The sequence below is a fragment of the Rhipicephalus microplus genome, unplaced genomic scaffold, assembly GCF_043290135.1.
Source record: "Rhipicephalus microplus isolate Deutch F79 unplaced genomic scaffold, USDA_Rmic scaffold_32, whole genome shotgun sequence".
Classification (NCBI taxonomy): domain Eukaryota; kingdom Metazoa; phylum Arthropoda; class Arachnida; order Ixodida; family Ixodidae; genus Rhipicephalus; species Rhipicephalus microplus.
Window position 1 is genome coordinate 4,001,671 of NW_027464605.1, and position 20,677 is coordinate 4,022,347.

The 20,677-nt window shown below is 45.5% G+C and overlaps 1 protein-coding gene across 6 annotated transcripts in view; it reads right to left on the bottom strand.

Moving 5' to 3' along the window:
• LOC119172276 (uncharacterized) overlaps positions 1-7,900 on the bottom strand; it is a 229,066-nt gene extending 221,166 nt beyond the window's left edge. For all 6 annotated transcript variants that reach the window (XM_075884401.1, XM_075884400.1, XM_075884399.1 and 3 more), the window contains exon 1: positions 7,252-7,900. In XM_075884401.1, coding sequence (XP_075740516.1) covers positions 7,252-7,885 — 634 coding nt within the window. In that variant the 5' untranslated portion in view covers positions 7,886-7,900. The remainder of the gene's footprint in view (positions 1-7,251) is intronic.
• Positions 7,901-20,677: the final 12,777 nt, after the last annotated feature.

The window sequence follows — 20,677 nt, forward strand, 5'->3', positions numbered from 1 at the left end:
TGTTGTCAGTCCATTCGCTCACATGGGTGCGACGGCACAACAATGCTTCACATCGCATACCGAACCAAGGAACACAAACCGGATATGTTTTATAGAGGAATGTTGTATACTGGCCAGGCCTCGTTTCAGTGATCTCGTGGGGTGTAGTGCTTGTTTTAGAGAACAAGTTCATACACTCACAAGTACGCCTCTCCCGTGCGGCCAATCGAACGCGGCGGCCCAATTAGGCGATCGGTGTCTCCTCGACTCCCGCTGGTGCAATTAGCCGTCGTCCACTTTGGGAATGCCGCGCATTAAAGCTGCACTATGGGCCGTGCCCCGAGTGTCCTCTAAAGGGACACCGGAAGGGATCAGCCGCTTCCGTCCTTCGAATGCAGCGGCCGAACGGCGTTAACGTCATTAACGGTTCGTGGCACTCGGCATCTCGGCTTGTTTTCTTTATCCTATATGCATTTCCCAGCATCGCAAGGTCTTCGTATACGGACACAAGGCGAAGATATATGTGTCGCGTCGACCCCTCGCTACAGTTGATGAACGAAACCATATACCAAGCCAAGAACTCCAGTAGACGATGGGCGTTTCGCACCGGCGTTCGCAGAGCTGTTCCTTCATGACAAACCCCTTCACCTCTTCCCTCCTGGGACAGTTAGAGCGAGGGGAAGTATAGCATCACACTACCTGTTTTGTCATTTTTTCTCTTTTTTTCGGGTGATCTTATTGCGGTCTCAGTTTCCTCGTAACGTCTTACATACTTATCTTTCACTTAGCGACTTCGTTTAAGATCCATCGGTCTCCTCTCGCCCAGTGTGCGTGCGTACGACGATGCGTGAGAGCTTTGCCCTCTTCTTTGCGTACGAAACGCGTGCTCTCAGCGGTGCCAGGCTGTGGAGACGTACTTACCGTACACAAACCGCCACCGACGCGGCTGTACGGCGGCGGCGGCGAAGCTATTATGGGCTCATTACTCGCCGTGCCGTGAGACAAGGAAAACGACGGGGAGGCCGAAAACGACCTCGAAAGCAATTTGGAGCCCGGCCTCGAAAGAAAAGGTGTCCGCGGGGAACGCCGGCTGCTCCGCGCCACCGTGGTGACAGTCGGGTGCAGCCTCTGAAGTTCCACTCAAGATGTGGAACTTCACGTTCTTTTCTTTTGTTTTTCGCAGCTTTGTGGATACTTAGTGAAATCTACGCACGTAGAGAGTATGTCCCGCACGTGACGTAATCCATGTGCAGCCCGTGGCCACCTGATCCAGAAACAACCACGACGCACTGTGTCGATGAATGCGAAATCCTTTAGGGCCACGTATTTTTTATTAAGGTGAAAGTTGAAGACATCTGAATTCTCCAAATTGCGGGAGCCCTTTACTGTGGCACCCCTCCTCATGATACGGTAATTTTACGACATAAAACACGGACAATTATTATTCGCGATAAATGATATGTCTTTCTCTCATTATGTTCTCACAGAAGTGGCGTGGTCATTCTGGTTGTATATATTTCACAACGAAACATTAAAACGGGCCATTTCGTAGTCATTATGGAACGAGCGTAGGCCAACATGTCTGAAACCACTCACCTAAACGTCGTACGAGTTGCGGGTGTGAGAAAGCCAAGTAAGATGCAAGTTCAGGGAAAGTTGAAAGCTTGGTCAGATGAAAAAGTTTTCAACAGTCGCTCTTTAGAGCCAACGCTTCAACAAGGAGAGTTCTTGAAATGTGGCTTCAGCGACTGTAGCTGTTAAAAAACTTTGCCATTGGATGAGAGAACGAAAATGTGGAAAAATGCATATTCTTTCTTACGCCCGTTGAGCACCATTCTCAAAATGCAGCACCTATTTTTTAATAAATTACTACTTCTGCAAAGCAATTACAGTGACGAATTAAAACAATTGGAGCATGTGATCTTGCTGAATAAAATCTTTACCTCAACAAATCAGCAGAGTTAGCAGCTTGCAGGTATCGCGATTAATAGAACAATGTGAAACAGCTAGCGCAATAGAAAATATCCAAACTACTCACAACACAATTGTTTTTACACACTGAAAAGCATCTTTGGCAATGACGAAGTAAAGATTTATTTCCTCAAAATTATGACCATCATCTCACATCAAAATGTATAATAACCAAAATATATATAACGAATTTCGAATACTTGAACGAGAAGATATTTGAGATATATTTCACTCTGGCATATGAACAATATTGAGCGGACAGTAACACTGTCAGAAAGCTCCACGAAGAAAAGAAACCGTGCTCAATGTCGCAGGTCCTACACAGTTTCCAGCTAGTTAGTACTTTTAGCAGTCGTGGTTTACCGCGACTGCTACATATACGTAAGGTAATACTGTATCGTCGTAGTGTACACGCAATTCCTTTAGTCCGAAAAAGTTCTACCAGCCAATTCGATCATATCAAAGGTTTTTTTGTGCGCGATGAGCAACCCGCGTGGCTAAATATTAAAATAAAAAAGAAACCCACTCGCCGACTACGGTGGTACGACGTTTCCGTACTTTCCACACGTTGAGCCAGAGTTGCTAAAACACTCTGTTAGCTAAACGCGAGTGCAACAGACCGAATTTAGCCCAGTGCGTGTTTATCTGAGGTGCAGTAGAAACAATATCAGCCGCTGCCGCTAACTGCCTCACGTTCGCTGGCCTCAAAATTTCGCTCGGTGCAGCCGCACACGCACGCGCGCGCACAAACACAGCCACGGCGGCGCGTTCTCCATTCTCGCCTTTGCTGCCCGAAGCGGCGAGGTTCGCGATATGTCGGTCGCTGCGCGTCGCGCTTTAACAAGCTCCTGCACGCGTTGATGCCGGACGATGACTCGAGGTGGCAAGACGTGAAGAAAAAGAAAGATAAAGAGAAAAGCGGTCGGCCACCCCGGCGGCATCACTATAGGGCACTCGGAACGATTTAGGGCACGAAATGGACGTGACAGCGTGGACGAAACAAAACAACGACCAAAGAAAAAAAGAAGGAAAAAAAGGGCCAGTTTGGTACGTGACTGACAACGTTCACAGATGAAAGGTGTGTATTACGAGGAAAAAGTTTGAAACATACACTCTAAAAAAATATCGAGTAAAAAGGGTGTCTTTTTGTCCCACAACAATAATCGTCATCCGGCTTGCGTGCGCTTCCTTTCTTGAAAACTCGGCGCTTGCCACTTTCCTATCGAGAATGCAATGTAACCCTGATAATGGGCATGTCGATCGGGACCCGAATGTACCGGGCACGGCGCGATAGCACAAGGATGGAACGCAATATAGATGACGATTATTGTTGTGGGACAAAAAGACACCCTCTTTACTCGCTTTTCTTTTAGAGTGTAGGCGTGTGGATTGAATCATCGACTGCGCCGCCGCTTGCAGGTCACTTTCTCTCTACCCGCTGTGGTGGTTCAAAGGTGATGGCACACGACTGTTGGCTCGAACATCGCGGGGTCAAATACGAGACGCTGCCGCATTCGATAGAGGAAAAAAAAAACGCTTGAGGGCCGTGTGCTTAGATTTAGGCGCACGTTAGATTACCCCGGGTGGTAGAAATTTCCGGAGCCCCTCCACTACTAGTCCCCTAATAATAATATTCTGCTTTGGGACGTAAAACCTCCACAGCCGTTACTACCTGTTTCTCTCCATCTCTCTCTTTGACTGTCTATCTGTTGGTCTAGCTTTTTCACAGCGTGAATGTAAATGTGTGCGCGTATAAGGTGCCACGCTCAAGAACTGCGCCGAGTAAGGCAATAACATGAAAGCTTCGAGGAAATTAAAAAAAAAAGTGGTAGTGACAGTTGCATGCAACAGCTGGGACATGAATGCAAATAACGGGAAATTGGTCCACCTCAGCTTTAAGACAACGCCTGTATAATGCTGATAAATCTACCGGCTTACGTATGGGGCTGCTAGCTGAAATTCAGCCTTAAATTGCCCTTCTGATAAGTCGTATCTGCCATATACATGGTCTCATCTCGCGCGCGAAGTGTCGTGTGTGCGTGTGAGGGGGGGGGGGCTGTATAGTACTATAATGGTGCAGAGACGTCCAGGCGTTGGCGGTGCTTCCTGCAATACGGGAGCAACAGCAATGCCGCACGGTGTGTAAGGCTGTCGAACAGCGCAACAGTCTGTGAAGGCCCTCGCCGCCATTGGCGGTATACTGGATAAGTCGGGGACTATATAGGAGCCTCGCACGACCTTGAAGGAAGAGGTAAGGTTCATTCCGTGAGCGAGGTCGTATGTTTATACTGAATTCCGAGACTTGACGTCGTGGGAGAGTGGAATCAGCTTTCAGTTTTAACGATTCCTGCCACGGACCCGTGGGGCCGGTTCTGACTGGTCTATGCGCACGTTTCACTCGTTCAACACACCTCGCAACCTGGTCGAGGCATACGCTTCTTCTGTGCTGTGAGGCTTACGTAAAGCAATCTCAGTTTGCTCTGTACTCAACATCGATTACTGTTATACGACTAAGAGGTGTTACTAGTTACGGTCGGACGACTGCAAGCACAACAGCAACCACTGCCCAACCCACGCGAACATAGATGGCTTTCTCGCAAGCGTAGATGAATGCGATTGTACACTGAGCTACGCCACACAAAATTAGATCCTAAGCCCACCTGATCGTCTGCACTATTCAAGGACGTATGTGCACCACTGCCATGCACTTGTGCATGTACGTCTCGAAGCTTACTCGTGTAAGAAAAATAAATGAAAAGGTTTTAGGGTTCCGTGCTTGCGTAACCATTCCCATAATACGGACATCTCGTAGCACACCGGCACTTTGTACAGCTGTCGTATAGCTCACCACAAATGTAAGAAAGTATTGCAACAGCGTCATATCGCGATCGCCCAGCCAGTGGACAAACCGAACGAGAAACGTGAATTAAGAACGGATTAAGTAATATGAAAACCCAATAACTGATGAACGTTTGCGCCCTATACAAGTATTGTAGAGGTGTTTTGACAGCGCAAACACAGACACTCCACAAAGAAAGAGACGACACACACAAGCGCGACGCACACACCGCTGTCCCCTCGCGATAAAGACGTATACACCGTTGGGAGAAGCAGGGCAGCGCTTATAGTGTTGCGATTTTCGTACCACGTAGCTATGGCGAGCAAGTGCGACTCGGGTGGCCTTGCGTCTACTGCGTTTGCGCTGTACGCAGGTCTAGTTGCTTTCCTCCGAGGCGACCGGTTAACCTCCAGCCGAGAACGAGAATCTCGGCTCCTTCGATTCGCAACACGCCGAAGTTTTCTCCAAGCCGTTTTCCCCAAAACACTCCAGGGACGAATATTTGCAGCACATTTGTATACAACCAACAGTGCCTTGCATTTCTATACGCTAATTAGCTTGATAAAGAAAAAATAAACATTGAGGCCCAGCTGTTTCTGACGAGTGCGGCGGAGAATACAAAGAGCTTTCTTCTGGGCGTCCCTACATAATACGTGCCTCGAAGTTCCAACTGACCGCTTATCAAAAAAAAACACTGTCACGGCGAAACCGTGGTGAACTCTCGGCGAGCGCGGGTCTTGAGAACGGGGTCACACTTAGCAGAGCTTGCGGGCCGTCTTCTCATTGTTGTCCCGCTCACCCTTTCCCTTACGTAACCGCGCACTTGGGCATGTTTATTTGCCGCAGCAGGCGCACCTAACTGTAGATTGCATCGGTGCCGTACTCTTGACGCGGGTATACGAGGCACGCATGCTATAACGCACGTCAACTTTCGTGCATGAGGGTCAGTGCGAGTCCTTTAAAAAAAGTAGGGCACACCCAAGCGTTCGCTGCCCAACGTCTAGCCATTACCAGTCGACGAACTCTCCCCGTCTGGGAAACTATCGCGATCCCTCACCTGAAGACTCCGGCGGCGTTGGTGAGCTTAACTTAGTGAGAACTATGGCAGCGGACTAGCTAATGCATCGTTCCTGTTCTCCATAGTGAAGGGTACCAAACCACAACTCTTAGTTTAGGTTAACGTGCCTTCGCTTCCGTCGTTTGTACTTGTCTCTCACTCAAACAAGAGACTCCCAATTGAAGCGGCTATACCTTTAGAGAGGGGTATTAGTTTTGGAAATACACTTAAAGTACGTTGTTGCCCTTATGAGGTATAGTTTAGTTTTACTAAATCCGTTAATTTCTTAGGAATAGTGAGCCAATATGATACCGGCAGTAATGTCAAGATTATATGCAAAGGTTCTTTTACGGCGATGACAGAAACTTTATATGGCATCTCGTCCTCAAGAAAATAGCTAGTCATCCTCTCTACCCTTGGACAGCAAATAAGTATGAAATGTCTATCAAAATTCAGTTCATTACTTTATCGCGCATCGTCAACAGTAGGTGAACTCTCCTACTGTCTCTCAGCGTAGTCTATAAAGCACGGCTGTTTTCGTCAGTCAAGCGCTTAAACAAAAAGAAAAGAAAGGCAAGATGTGAACTGAAAATTGAAAAGGTGTAATGCTTTGGTATTGAATACTCCATCAAATACTGCTTTGTTTTTAAGTGATACGCAACAAAACTAACCACTACGACGTAGAATGAAAACGGAAACTTTGGGATAACGAGACGTGGGGCTCTTACTATTGAAGCCAGCCGGAAAGCGACTCCCGTGACAAGCTTGCGTCGCACGCCAGGGCACAGAATTCACTCTTCGGATGTTCCTATACACAGAGGTACAGATTTCATCCCCGGCAAGAGACGTGGCTGCAGTCGTGCGTAGCGCATCGCGCATCACAGCTGTCACCGCGGTCATCACGCGCCAACGAAACAAACAGTGAAATGGCTCGTTCGGTGGCGGTGAATCGGATGCGCGTGCCCAGTGAGAGTACTGGCAGTCAAATCCAGTCATGAAACCAACAAGCGAACGAACCACGGGGACACGTTTTATCCCATGCGTCGCTTACAGTAGCCTCCTAGCTTTTTATTGCTTCTTTTGTTCGCATACTGATGTGCTTAATCCAGTAACTTTCTCGATGGCATACGTTCTCATTGCAGGACGTTCTCGATGAACCAGTCCTTCATAGTGTAAACGATCGCTTAACAGAGCTGGGAATAAACTATAAAAAGATGGAAAGGGTGTTACGAGATAACGAACAAGCACGGCCTGGTGGCCGGCACTTGTCCGAAGCGTACATAGTTCTCGTTTCCACTCTGCGACCTCATACAGGCGGCCGGTAGTTGGAACCACACATACAGGCGGCCATAGCTTTCAACCACGCACTAGTACATCACTTTTACGTCCCTCGTCGTGAACTCACCTGACGCGAGTGCAATGAATCCGAGCAGCAGCATCGGGACGAGCACCGGCGTTGACAGCAGCTTCGCCGAGTGGACCCGGTGTGGCCGGCTGGCAGCTGTTGCCGCCATGGCTCTCGTCGTGAGGGGCTCAGACCGGCGACGGCACGACTCCGTCGCGCGCTCACACAGACACACACACACGCGCGCACCCCCGAGCACCTCAGGTGCCCATGTCCCTATCTTTCCCAGCGACGCGCTGCTGACGCTGCTCCTGTGGTACCACTCCTGGAGTGTCCGGCGGCGGCGGTATTCCCTTCCTCGGTGCGGCGCGGCTGATGACGCTAGTGTCCGCGGCGGCTCGCTCACTACGGGCGATGCGGCGGCTTGGTTCCTCCGGCGGCAGCGCGCTCGGCTCGAGTGATCCGGACAACCGGTCCTTCGGAAGCGGGACGCCCAGCCTACGCAGGGCCTCAGGACCTGTTCCCTTCTTCGAGTGGGGGAGCGAGGGGGCCGGAGAGGAGGAGGGGCTGCCTCGTCGCGTGGCCCCCTTTTTGCCGCACTTGTTCTTTTGCTGCACCCGGCTGCACCACCGACCCCCTTACCCGGACCGACCAGGTGACTGACTCGCCCGCTAAGCGTGACGTCACCGTTCATCTCGGCGTCTCTCTCTTATGTGTTTGCGCGAGCGAGAAACAACCGTTATACGCCAGACTCTCTCCATCCTCAGTCGAGTCTTGGAGGGATGCTCCCTGGTACGCGTCGCCGGTTCTGCAGCACACTGGTGGTGCCTGCCGTTCTGCCAAGTGGGAGCCAGTGCGTGTGGTCGTTTGTCTCCGGCTGCCCCGTAATAGGCAGCACTGTTTCAAGTGGGAGCGGTGTGCTCTCGGCGAGCCCAAAAGCGGGTGCTGATTACCCGAGAAAACGGCGACAGGCTCACCTCCTTTTCGCCCGTTGAATTCTCTCTCTATCGAGCGTATGTACGGTGGCGTGAACGCAGTATGGTCGACGCGTAACTGGGCGTTGAAGCAATCAGCTTTTGAAAGTGGATTTTCTGCCTACGACATGATGGTTCAAGTCTGTGCGCGCGCTGGATAAGCCTTGGCAACTCCTTCGAATGATTGTGCTTTCACAGAGATCGCTCACGCTTTTATAGGGCGACTACACCCGTTTCATTTATGGGTGCAGTGTTTCTGGGTGCAGCGGCGATACCGCAGGCCGTTATCGCTGCGTGTGAGGACACTCTGATAATGCGACTTATCTCCAACACCAGAGAGCGGCGGCTACCGTTTTTATTCACAAAATTATTTTCAGTTTGTCTCATGAATTCCTTTTGCATTACTGATTCAATGATCATTTTTTTGTGTCATCTTTCGTCTCTTCAATCTCATTGTCACAATGAAAACTAGCTCTCAGTTCTTCATTCCTTTGCGCTATTAATGCTCTTTTCTGACTGTAAATTTACTACTATTACTACTACTACTACTACTACTACTACTACTACTACTACTACTACTACTACTACTACTACTACTACTAATAATAATAATAATAATAATAATAATAATAATAATAATCACTGCAATGCGCCGTCTTTTAAGACATCTTAGTAGGAAGCTTAAGCTCTTCATGTAATTGATGTACGCTGCATACCTGCACGTTGCCTTTAGAATGTACAAACGCTCAACTCAATCAATCGCTGATTGAGACCCTCCCGTTAGTTCACTATAACAATCCAGAAATCAATAAATGAATCATTAGTCTACGTGAAATCAATGAATCATCTTTGGCATGACTGTTTTAATCATACTAAAGGCGAGACATTCACAAAGAAGTACGGGAGCTTTTCTCTGGCGATGCAGTGGCATCGGTGCAGGTGACGTTGATTATTTACGACCATTTTGTATACAGGACGCGTCGTTCACTCGTGTACCTTTCCCGCTACCTTTGTCACGCGACGAACACTGTGACGTCAAGTTCCTCTTGAAGGCAGTTCGAGTGTATGCATTTACTTTTCTGCCGAAGTACTCCGTAAAAATATGCATAGTTTCTGCCTTCTGCGTCGAAAACTTCGCCCCTTTCTGTTGCAAGGAGGTTCACCAAAGAAAGTATCCCGTAAGCTACACTGCATTCGAAGAAACAAAAGTGACACGAAATATGATATGTAAGATGTCTCAATGAAAAAGTGCAGCATTATTTAGGGTCTGACCAGCCTACTGTCCTTAATATTATGCTACGCTTGCTGCCATACCTACACTATACCCAGTCTTCGATATAAAAGTTGTTTTTCTGATTAAAGCACTCTATAGTTGGTGTAGTTGCTGTAATGTAAGACTTAGTCGTCGCTGCACTAAACGCTGTGGACGTTGTTGAAGGGATGCTCATAGCATACATTCATGGTCACTGCGAGACTAAATGTGATAAAATATACAGCCACGCAGATATGAAACAATCATTGCTCTAAAATTGTTAAGCGCAAGTAGATTAACTTTCGCTTGTAAACCGTAAGTATCCCCTACATCTAGCAGGCACTGTGCCGAGCTGCTTACTGAATTACTGTCAAGATGGCTCCATATTCCGCACGCCAAACTCCAATTGGCAGCTTTCTGATGCCTCCAAATAAATGGCTAATTGGTGAAAGAGTGAGTGTTCTAGTGCGCCAACGAGCGCTCAGACACGTTATAAGGTCTTTATGATGTCAAATGGGCAACTGCTACTCGTTGGCAGACTCTGTCCTAGTTAATCACTCCGTCTTTCTTCTTGCTGTCTTTCTCTGATTCTCTTATACAGTTTTTCATTAAAGAGCTTTCACTCTCTCTCTCTTTCCTTACGCAGGTGAAGGTAATCTTTAAGTCAAATAAACTAATTCGTGATGTACTGCATAACGTGAACACCACTTTGACAATATACAGTGGGAACAAGAACGCCTGGCACAGGTGTGAGTACAAGCGAAATCGCATCGCTTTACGAGCAGCGTTGCATTAAAAATTGATAACAATTAGCTATTTGAGCTAGTAAACAACTAGCGTCCACACTTCTCCTTGCTATATTAAGTTAACGAACACCATGAAAAAAAGAGTGGGCGCAATGTTTTCCATCGAAAATGCCAACGCAAACGCGCGAGTGTCCCTTCAGACGCTGCCAATCGACCACGCCGATAGAGTAAATGTATATGTACTACCCTTACGTAGGGCATACAGCAGAAGGACTGAAAGCTGGGCCAGTTGGTGTACTACCCTTATGTAGGGCATACAGCAGAAGGAATGAAAGCTGGACCAGTTGGTGTACTACCCTTACGTAGGGCATACAGCAGAAGGACTGAAAGCTGGGCCAGTTGGTGACAGTACTTGAACACATTTTAACACAGCGCACGACTACGCGCACACACGAGAAGAAGGGAGAACAGAAGCGCTGCGGTTTGTCCCTTCTTCTCTCGTGTCCGCGAAGTCGTGCGCTGTGTAAATATGATATCGTGGGACATACAGTAACTATTGACCCGCATTCCAGGTGGGGTGCCCCGCAGCAGCTTCCGTACTTAAAGAAAACTTGCGCTGGAGTTTCATCCCCCCTTAAAAGGTATGGAAGAATCCTGTATATATCACGGACCGTAAAGCCCTTGTTTGAAAATGTATGTATGTATGTATGTATGTATGTATGTATGTATGTATGTATGTATGTATGTATGTATGTATGTATGTATGTATGTATGTATGTATGTATGTATGTATGTATGTATGTATGTATGTATGTACGTACGTACGTACGTACGTACGTACGTATGTATGTATGTATGTATGTATGTATGTTTGTATGTGTGTATGTACGTGCAGGTGGAGACATTGTCTGCCATGATGCCAGACAGCTGCCAGGCACCATCACCACCCCTGTCACGGCCACCATCAGGATATGCGCCAACCAGCGACGATTATTGCAAAAGCATTGGCTTTACGCGAAACTTGCAAAATTTCATTAAAATAAAAAGTAGAAAGCACCGCAGGTACAAAAAAATATGAAAAAGGATGGCCTCGTTCCAATTAGGCGCGTTGCGCTCGGGGCTAAGTGTATATGGGCGTTCTCGTAAATGGGGCGGAGCGGGTTCCACGAAACAGGTCAAATAATTTGCGTACGGCGGACATTGTAAATGGTGGGACAGCAAAGTTCTCTGTCCACACGCTTATTTCGGTCGTTCACGAGGTTAACAGTATGAAAAAATGTACTCGTACACGCAATGCCAGATGGCGAACCGAATTAGGGTATACAGCAGAGACTAAGGGTACGGAAAGAATTGGAACAGAGGGAATGTTTTAGCTTGAAAGTGCATCGCTTTTAGATACACGGTCGCTGGATGTCTCAGAAGTACACTCTAAAGGGCGCCTAAGCAAACTCTGAATATAGAAAGAGTGATCGCATAATTCTCTTCTCACTTTCCGGTATTTGGGTGCATTAGGTGATGACAGCAGTCTGTTCAGCTTTTTTCATGAGGAAACAAGCTCTTCATTCTTACATATACAAAAAATATCGATTGTGAATTAGCTCAGCATGCTTTACTACGATGTCGCACCCCCATTCTGCTTTATCTGGCATGGTTTTTGAGGGCAATCGACTGATTTTACTTTGTTATGGGCGTTTCTGAATGCGCTAATACACATAACAGTGAGGAACTGAAAAAAAAAACGCAAAATTCTGCTAGGTTCAATGCTTATGCGGTGACGTTGTCCACGTGCTTTATAAATAAGTATGAGTCAAGTGGGACATAGTGTCTGAAGGAAAGGTAGGGAAGACGAGAAAGAAACCACTCACAGGTCATTGGTTTCCGAATAGTATAGAGGCTCTTTAAAAATGAGTTCATTAAATTTTTAATTACATTTTTGCTCTGGACTTGATTTGTAGCCATGAGAGTACGTGAAAAAAACGAAAACGCAGTCGCACATACGATCGATAAAGTATCACAAAGATATCACAGAAACTTGAAATGAGCAAATCGAGTGACCAAGAGACGACAGTTTTGAGCGAACATTTCAACTGGGGGACGTGTCTTCGCCAATACTTAGACATTACACAGCGTGAGAAGGTGCCTCGCATTGAAGTGTTCTTCATCATTGAGGGTTCAGTCATGGACTCATCGTTTACCGCAGTAGTGTCATGGAAATAACTCCTACAGGTGTGATGAAGTGTTCTGGTAATATGTGGACTACAGCGACCTTCGCGGCTGGCGAGAAAAAATTTCTTAGTGAATCAAGAGCACCTGATCATTTTCATCTATCTATCTATCTATCTATCTATCTATCTATCTATCTATCTATCTATCTATCTATCTATCTATCTATCTATCTATCTATCTATCTATCTATCTATCTATCTATCTATCTATCTATCTATCTATCTATCTATCTATCTATCTATCTATCTATCGATCTATCTATCTATCTATCTATCTATTTATCTATCTATCTATCTATCTATCTATCTATCTATCTATCTATCTATCTATCTATCTATCTATCTATCTATCTATCTATCTATCTATCTATCGATTGACCGATCAATCCGCCTTCTAGCTAAACTCTCGTGGTCGCTTCCTTACTTAGTATATGGAAAATTCACTGGGAAAGATATGAATATCTGTTGAACATGACCGAGAGGTCATGAAATGAAATATATGACATGCCTATCGCCTACGCCATAATACCCCTTCGAGCAGTCACGAGTAGCACCTGCCAGCATACTACGGGCTGTATTACGAGAATGTACATCGCAGATCGGCCACAGTCTGTTCCAGCCCAGGAACGGTGAGAATAGACATTGATAACAACAATGCGAGACCGTTATCCCGCGTAACCCACACTCCTGGGTATCGGTGGTGGTGTCGGTGAGTGAATATTGGTGACAGATGCAAGTAATAAAAAAAATCGACAGATCCACGTGTCTGGGAATCGACGTTATGCGAAGCATACGGAGAGAAGGTGAACGTGCTGAAATTGTTTCATTGAGCGACACGTAATGAAATGACGCTAAACTTATGTACAAGTTTCGCATGCACATATATATGTTGAAGAGTTGCAGGCGTTTATAGAACCAGCTGTTTGCACTTGCGCAACGTTGCCAACTGAAACATGCGTATTAAAAACACCAGAAGCTGATAGGAAGCGCTGATGCTCGCGAAGATGCTGGCCCTGAACACTGCTATATAAATTAACCTCAGCGCACGGCAACTAACCGCAATTGACGTTAACTCGACGTGACGGCTATATCAAAGGAGTACATATGTAATGTTTATAAAATTGGGTAGGCAGCACTGGAACTCCTATTGACGTTTCACAAAGATTAGCGTCTATTTGAAAGGTATATCTGAGACCTGGCATAGCTCTGTGGTAGAATGCTTCATTGCCACGCAGAACGCTTGGGCTCGATTCCTGTTGGGACCCAAACATTTATCCTTTGCATTCGTCGGGTCGACGCTACCGGCATCGCGTATTTCTGAACGCTCGCGCGTTAAAATTGCCCATGTGTGTTCCGTTGTCGTTTCTGGGTAGATATTAGGTGTCAATCACCTGGGGCACATGTTTGCATACCAGCGGCACATACGCACCCGTGGATATGTGCCACTGTCTGGCGGGAAGAGTTTGACGACTTACGCGACGGGATTGTGACATTGTTCTTCTGTTGACCAGCGTTTATAGTCATCTAACTATCCCTCCTCCCATGCTTATGTTGGTTCACGCCAAGTTAAGGGGTTGACCACGAAAGCACCCAAACGTAAGTGGCTAGACAGATAGATGCGCTCAATGTCGCCGAAGTTCGCTAAGAAATTCATCGCATTTAATATCGGGACTGGAGCCTGAATCAAACCCAGGCACGTTGCGTGGCAGTCAAGTACTTTATCACAAAGACACGTCAATTATTGGGACGGCTTTGGAAGAAGACCGTATATGTCGGTGTCCTGTCAGAACACCAATTGTTGCTGCAGTGTTGGTGGTCCGCTGTTATAATAGTGCAATAATCATATGCACTCCTATGACTCAACAAGCAATATTCTAGCGTTGGTTGATCGCGGAAGCATAGGTCATTGAGCACCATGTGCACACCTGATGCGCACGCCATCGCAATACAGCGTGTGATTCATTTCGATAAAACTGCTGTCTCCGTTCCGACATGAAGACGTCGTACAATGAGCCTCCTTTTAATTGCCAGCGAAGTCGTCGTGCCTGCTGAGCATTCGATACCCACAATACTCGATTTACACAAACGCGTCAATCCGCCTCGTAGCGCATGCCTCGAAGCCCCTCAGAAAAAAAAAAATGCAGCATAAGTTTATCATCGATCGCTACATTGTGTGGGATCTGCAGAAAATATTATTGTTCCGCTCTTCGCGTAAAATGGGAACTTGACCACAACGACTCGAGTTATTGATTTTGGTTCAGTAGATGTGCTGAAGGTTGGTTGCTCGAGAAATGTCACCGTCATCGTCATCACTGCTAGCCCCCTCTACGTATCCCGCGGGAGGAGTGCCCCTGTCAGGGATGTGTAAGTTACCGTGCCCTGCGTAAATCACGTAACTTGGCCCTATATGATCTTCGGCTGTGTTGCCCATCACTTGGTACCCATTTCGTCACTCTGACTGATGGCTATCTGTCCTTGAGGCATGTTCCTCTACTATTTTTTCCATGTTCTAAATAGGCTTATCAATTCTGTTACACAATTATGTCATCCACCTTACTTGAGGCCCCCGTAGCAGTGGTCGGAATGTAAAACACCCATTTTTTTTTATCCGAGCCAGTGAATGCAAAGTCTCACTAGAGCCTATGTAGCGTCCGGCATAGTGAACAAAATGCTTACACGATATCCTTGCACAGCTGGTTTTTTCACGTCACACAGACGACGAAGGCTCGTGGCGCCTGTTTACCGACCTTATTATGCATGAAAGCGCCATGAAAAGGAATTTTAAAAACTTTCCCTTAGAGGTCACGTGATTCGGATGTGTACTTTTAGATTGTGAAATCATTTTTTTAATATCTTCAAGGGTTCAACCGGCCGCGTACACTTGTCTCTCAATAACGATAGGGTCACATGTTTTTATGACGTTATTAATTGCGAAGCATTTATCTGCGTAGTGCAAGCCCTTTTGGCGTCTATCTACGCATCTATCTACTAGCCGCTTACGTCTGGGTACTCCCGTGATCCCCCCTTTGATTTGGCGAGAACGAAAATCAGTATGGGAGTGTGAGATTGTTTGATGAAGTTGACGCTCTGGTCAAGACATGAATGGTGTCACGGTGCTGTCACGTACGTCATGAAACACTTCCCGCCAGACAGTAGCACATACTCACGGGTGGGTATGTTCCGCTGGAATGCCGGTATGGGCCACAAATGATTGACACTTAGTATTTACCCAGAAACGATGAGAACATACATGGGCAACATTAACGCGTGAACGAACGCAAAGAATAAATGTCGCATTTCCGATAGAGGCGAAAATGCTGTAGGCCCGTGTGCTCAGATTTGGGTGCACGTTAAAGAACACCAGGTGGCTGAAATTTCCGGAGCCCTCCACTACGGCGCCTCTCAAGATCATAAGGCGGTTTCGGGACGTTAAGCCCAACATATCAAAAAGCCACAGAGCCACGCCAGGTCACAGAAGTGCTTTTCAAATGGATCCTATTCGTGAAACGTCAATTGTGGTTGCAATGCTGGGCTATCCAACCTTATAAGCATTACATTTGTACTCCTGAGCTGCAGCCGTCACGTCAGGTTAACGTCAACTGTGGTTAGGTGCCATGCGCTAAGTTGATTTATGTAGCAGTGTCCAGGACTACCATGCTCGCGAGCAGCTGCAGCGCTTCATATGAGCTTATTGATATTGGTGTTGGCTAAGACTCGTGGTCCTGTTGGCATCGTTGCGGAAGTGCAAAGAACTGGTTATATAAACACCTACAACTATTCAACCTATGTCTGTGCATGCCGTATTTATGCATTTATTTACGTCATTTATTGGCGTGTCATTCGAAAAAAAAATTACAACACGTTTACCTTCCCTCCGCATGCTTCGCATAACTTGAATTTAAAGGTATACGTGAGGCCTGTCATTTTTTTTTTACCTCTTGTGAGCGTTCCTTAGAACTTGATTGTAGCCGAGGAAAGGATTAGAGTAAAACACCAGAATTTGAGAGAGTTTAAGTTTCAGGAATGTCGCATAAAACAAGAAGTATCCTTCATCACTACAAATAAACAGAGCTGGGGTCACTTCAGAGAAGTGTTGCGTGTTGCACGGAAAAGATCGCCTCATTAAAGACAACACATTTAAACTACAAAAAAAACTGCGTGAATTCGATGTGGAGTGATTTTGGTCTTCATTACGCACGTAATATACGTTTTATTTGCCTATTTATTTATTTCCTAATTTGTCTAGTCATTCCGTTTTAAGTTCATTTTGATTTGTCCCATGAGATTGAAAAAAAATCCAGTCTTACTATTATTTTTTTTCTTGGACAATATATGGGTGCTTCCGCCTGATGACTTTCAGGCTTCATAGATGTATACATTTGATGTTTCACGAATGCAACCAACTCAGCAGTGTACACTGACATCCGGAACAACTAAAAAACAGCCCCCCCCCCCCCCCCTTTTTTTTTTTGCTGCATATCATGGAATCTCTAAGTTGCTCCGGTAGCTGTCCGCCATGTAAAGGCCGTGGTGGTCTTTATGTCTGTATGTCGATAAAAGAAATCAAGGTAGTACTTCCGTTTTCATTATTTTTACGTGAATCTGTCCTTCTACATCTACAATATTTATTTTTTTCTTTCGTGCTTATCTACCACCAACGAGTATTTGTAAGGCATCCGGCACGTTAAATTATGCCCGTCTATACTGCACGAGCGCCTATTTTTACTGAACGAAACCGGCTCACGAACAGCTAACAGTCTTCGTCGCGATTCTTTTTTTTTTATTTGATATAAACCAGCCCAGCAAGGCGGGAATACCGCTTCGAAGTTTATCGAGATCAAATTCCAGTTCTAATGAAGGGAAATGAATTGTGTGCTTTTGCTAGAGAAGGTCGCACTTGCCAACGTTTATCAGATTGCATTTGTGAGAAGCATTAAAACCAGGACTGCGTTCTATCTTGGACTTGAAATGTGGCGTTAAGCTGTGGCGTGCGTGTGTCCTACAACGCAAGTAAACGTTAAATCATCGTCACAGGGCCATTATTTATTCGGATCCAAGCGTGCGCTGTTCCTATAGGGCTCCGTGTTTTTATAGCTAACTATTCTTTTAACAGGGAGGGTGTTTCTCGGGGCTTGTTTATTTTTCACGGAGTAAGAGAAAATTTGGTGTTAATGCGAGTTTACGTCCGGTGAATGCGCAATTCTCCGAAATCACGCGTTTTTTTTACTGTATTATAAGGTGTTGAATTGTGGTTTTATAAGTTAATATTTCTAGTAAATTTGCTTTGCATTGTTGCTAATAATCCTGCCTCGCCAATCTTCCCCTTTGTTCTCGCTTGCCGTTTCTTGGCCCTGTTCATAAGGCTGTTCATTAGCCCCACTGCATAATCACCAAAGTGTGCTTTCGGGAGGCTCGAGCTACTCAACCTGCTCCTCGGCGTTTTTACAGCGAAAGCTGTTATGAGATCAAACCTCGGGTCATGCGCGTTGCCGTAGCTGTCTGCCACCACCGCCGCCGCTGCTGCCCGTCATAGAAAAAAGAGAAACGCCTTGTACCAAGGACACAGTGGGGCTCAAACTCGGGTCCGCTCAGTGCCAGCCCAGTATTCTACCACTGAGCCACGCGGTGTGCACGACTTGTCGGCAAACTTGCCCTATCTCGATGTCGATAAATCAATCGCGTTACTACAACTTATAAAGCGTTTTAGAACAGCGAAAGAACAACCAGTAGTCGCACAGTGCGAATAGCGTAACGAGTGGGCCGTCGAATGCTCTAACCCATCACAAAAGCTTGTCCTTGTTCTCCTATTAACTTTTGCGCATACCCACTTCAGCCATAATTCATCATCGTCGTCAGCCATTGCATGAACGATTGGCACCAAATTCCTTGCAAGTGTTTAGCGAATAGCACGCTTCTCCGAAGAATGACGATACACAGCATAGCGAATGCCTGCCTACTACCCAAATAAATTTATTAATAATTACCTAGTGGGTATCAAGCTTGCAGTAGTTACCCAATGAGTGCTCAGGAAATGCTCTTAAAGGACACTCTTCTAGTTTTCGCTGTGACTGTGCTGCGACTTCCGCTTTTTTTTTGCCAGCCTTTCTCACCACCTTGATGAAAAATTAAGTCCTATTATATATTAATATATTTAGTGGTCTGAAATCTTAGATGAAACTTTTTCTGATGACCACAATATGCGAATCCAGTAAGTGTATGTCTAGAGTGTTCGACCACACAAATGTGTGTACGCACGCGCACAAATACTTCAGTACAAAACACCTTCGTGTGTTTGTATATCAAGACCTCTTAAAGCTTGTTCTAATAGGTGCCGGTATAGTTTACGAAGTTACGGCCTTTAAGAGAGGCGTTTGCTTTCACATTGATGATTGTCAGCTCTGAAAATTCTCTTTGAACGTCGAGAATGGGGTTTGAAAATCAGAGTTTATCGGATAAATCGGCATTGCTAAAGTTTTACCGGCGCGTCTTTATAGCATTTTTTTTCTGATTAATGCAATGCAGACTCAGTATTTTCAAAAGATGTGCTTCCGGTGTGTTTAAATCGCTACATCAGAACCAATCAGCTTTGAAATGACCAAAGAAAGACTGCATGACAAGACTTAAGTTACGTTTGAACGGTAGCGAACAAATGGTTAGCATACATGAATAGGGAACACGGAATTTACCAGAAAATCACCAAACGGTTACTTTTCTATTTAATGGTACTTATGAAGTTCAACGCAAGTAGATGAGTGAATTCGGTGTCCGACTCATGCAACTATGCCAATCAGGTAAGTTTCATACTATTTACTGTTTTCACGAGAGAGTGTGTACAATGTGTAATTGGTTTACTCGTTTTCAAAATTATGGCAGCTGGCAAGCCTCAATAGTTTAGGTTCACCATAAAGCTTGTAGTGCTTTTCTGGGTTTCAAACAACTGCAGCGATATAACCCTTCGTGCGCAATAACAATGGCACTTTTCTCTAGCCTCTAGTAGGAACATTAGTGAGAACTGGTACGACTGTGGCATGTAGATAATCCTTCGTGATGTCATTTGTTCGCCAATCAGTGCGCCAAATATGCCGTGATTATATACTTCTCTTTCAGCAAAAACTTTCAAATGTTAGCCTGCAGGGTTACGTGCCTAGCTACGACCACTCGCTAGGCACAAACGACAAATTTTAATGAGCTACTTTCACTATACGGGCCATACAGTCAGGCAATTTGACGGGTGTCCGCTAATTAGCTCTCACGTTCAAAATTTCTGTCGCATGTGCTATATATGGCTTGCTGCGAAGGCCTACATTAATTTTGCTCTTTTTTTTCACCTTCTTTAAGCCTCTCCTGAGCCCTTCGAGTATGGCTTTGTCACATAACTAACATGTTAAACTTCACGTGTGCACGTTTGAAAATATTGCTTAGCAGCAAAAATGAGTAAGTAAGATATACGCTGGGCGCTCCCTAATTTCATGACGATTAAGGCGCAAAAGCTTTTGCAAGCAATATTCGTGCGGTATGAATATTTTAATATACTTTAGAGCAATCTCATCATGCTTCTTGTTTCACTACACATACTATGTAGGGTCCTGGGTAAATACTGACTATATCCAGGAAACCAGAAGAAAAATGTCCAGTTTCCTGGCTATATCTAGCACTTTATGCGGGACCTGATTAGGAGTATATAAACGTACCATACTGCAATTGTGTATAGTGGAGTTATCTTAAAATACTTGAAGTATAGCATCAAGATATACGGGTTCGATAAGTCTATAGAAGCGTGGTATCTATAAGGCTGTAACATTTGAAAATACACACGTAATCAGCAGAACATAGCTTAACTAACCGTTTATTTGGGCCAGGGTAGGGCTGCTATTGGGATGTTGAAAAGATCGCGAGTATCAGTTTGTAAAAGTTGGGATCTAATAGTATAAGACTGTAACTTAGAGCTCCCTGAGGCTTCAGACATTACCAACAGACTGGCGTCATCTGCACTTACAAACAAAGCGGCATTTATAGTGTTTTGTTTCTTGTAGTTTACACTATTTATTTTTACGTAGTGACCCTCTGAGAATAAACGAACTTGTTGTCTCTCTGGCTTTCTTGCAGAGGCTTGCAAAGCGGACTTCTGTCTCGTCAAGCGCTACCAATTATTGATTTATTTTTTTCATTTTCTCTCTTATGAAGCACGTCGCTGAAATAGACCATGAGTTAAAAAACGTTTCCGGCTACAGGCACCAAAAAAAACAGAGTTCACGAAGAATAAAGTAGAGTAACGCCCGTAGTGCTGAT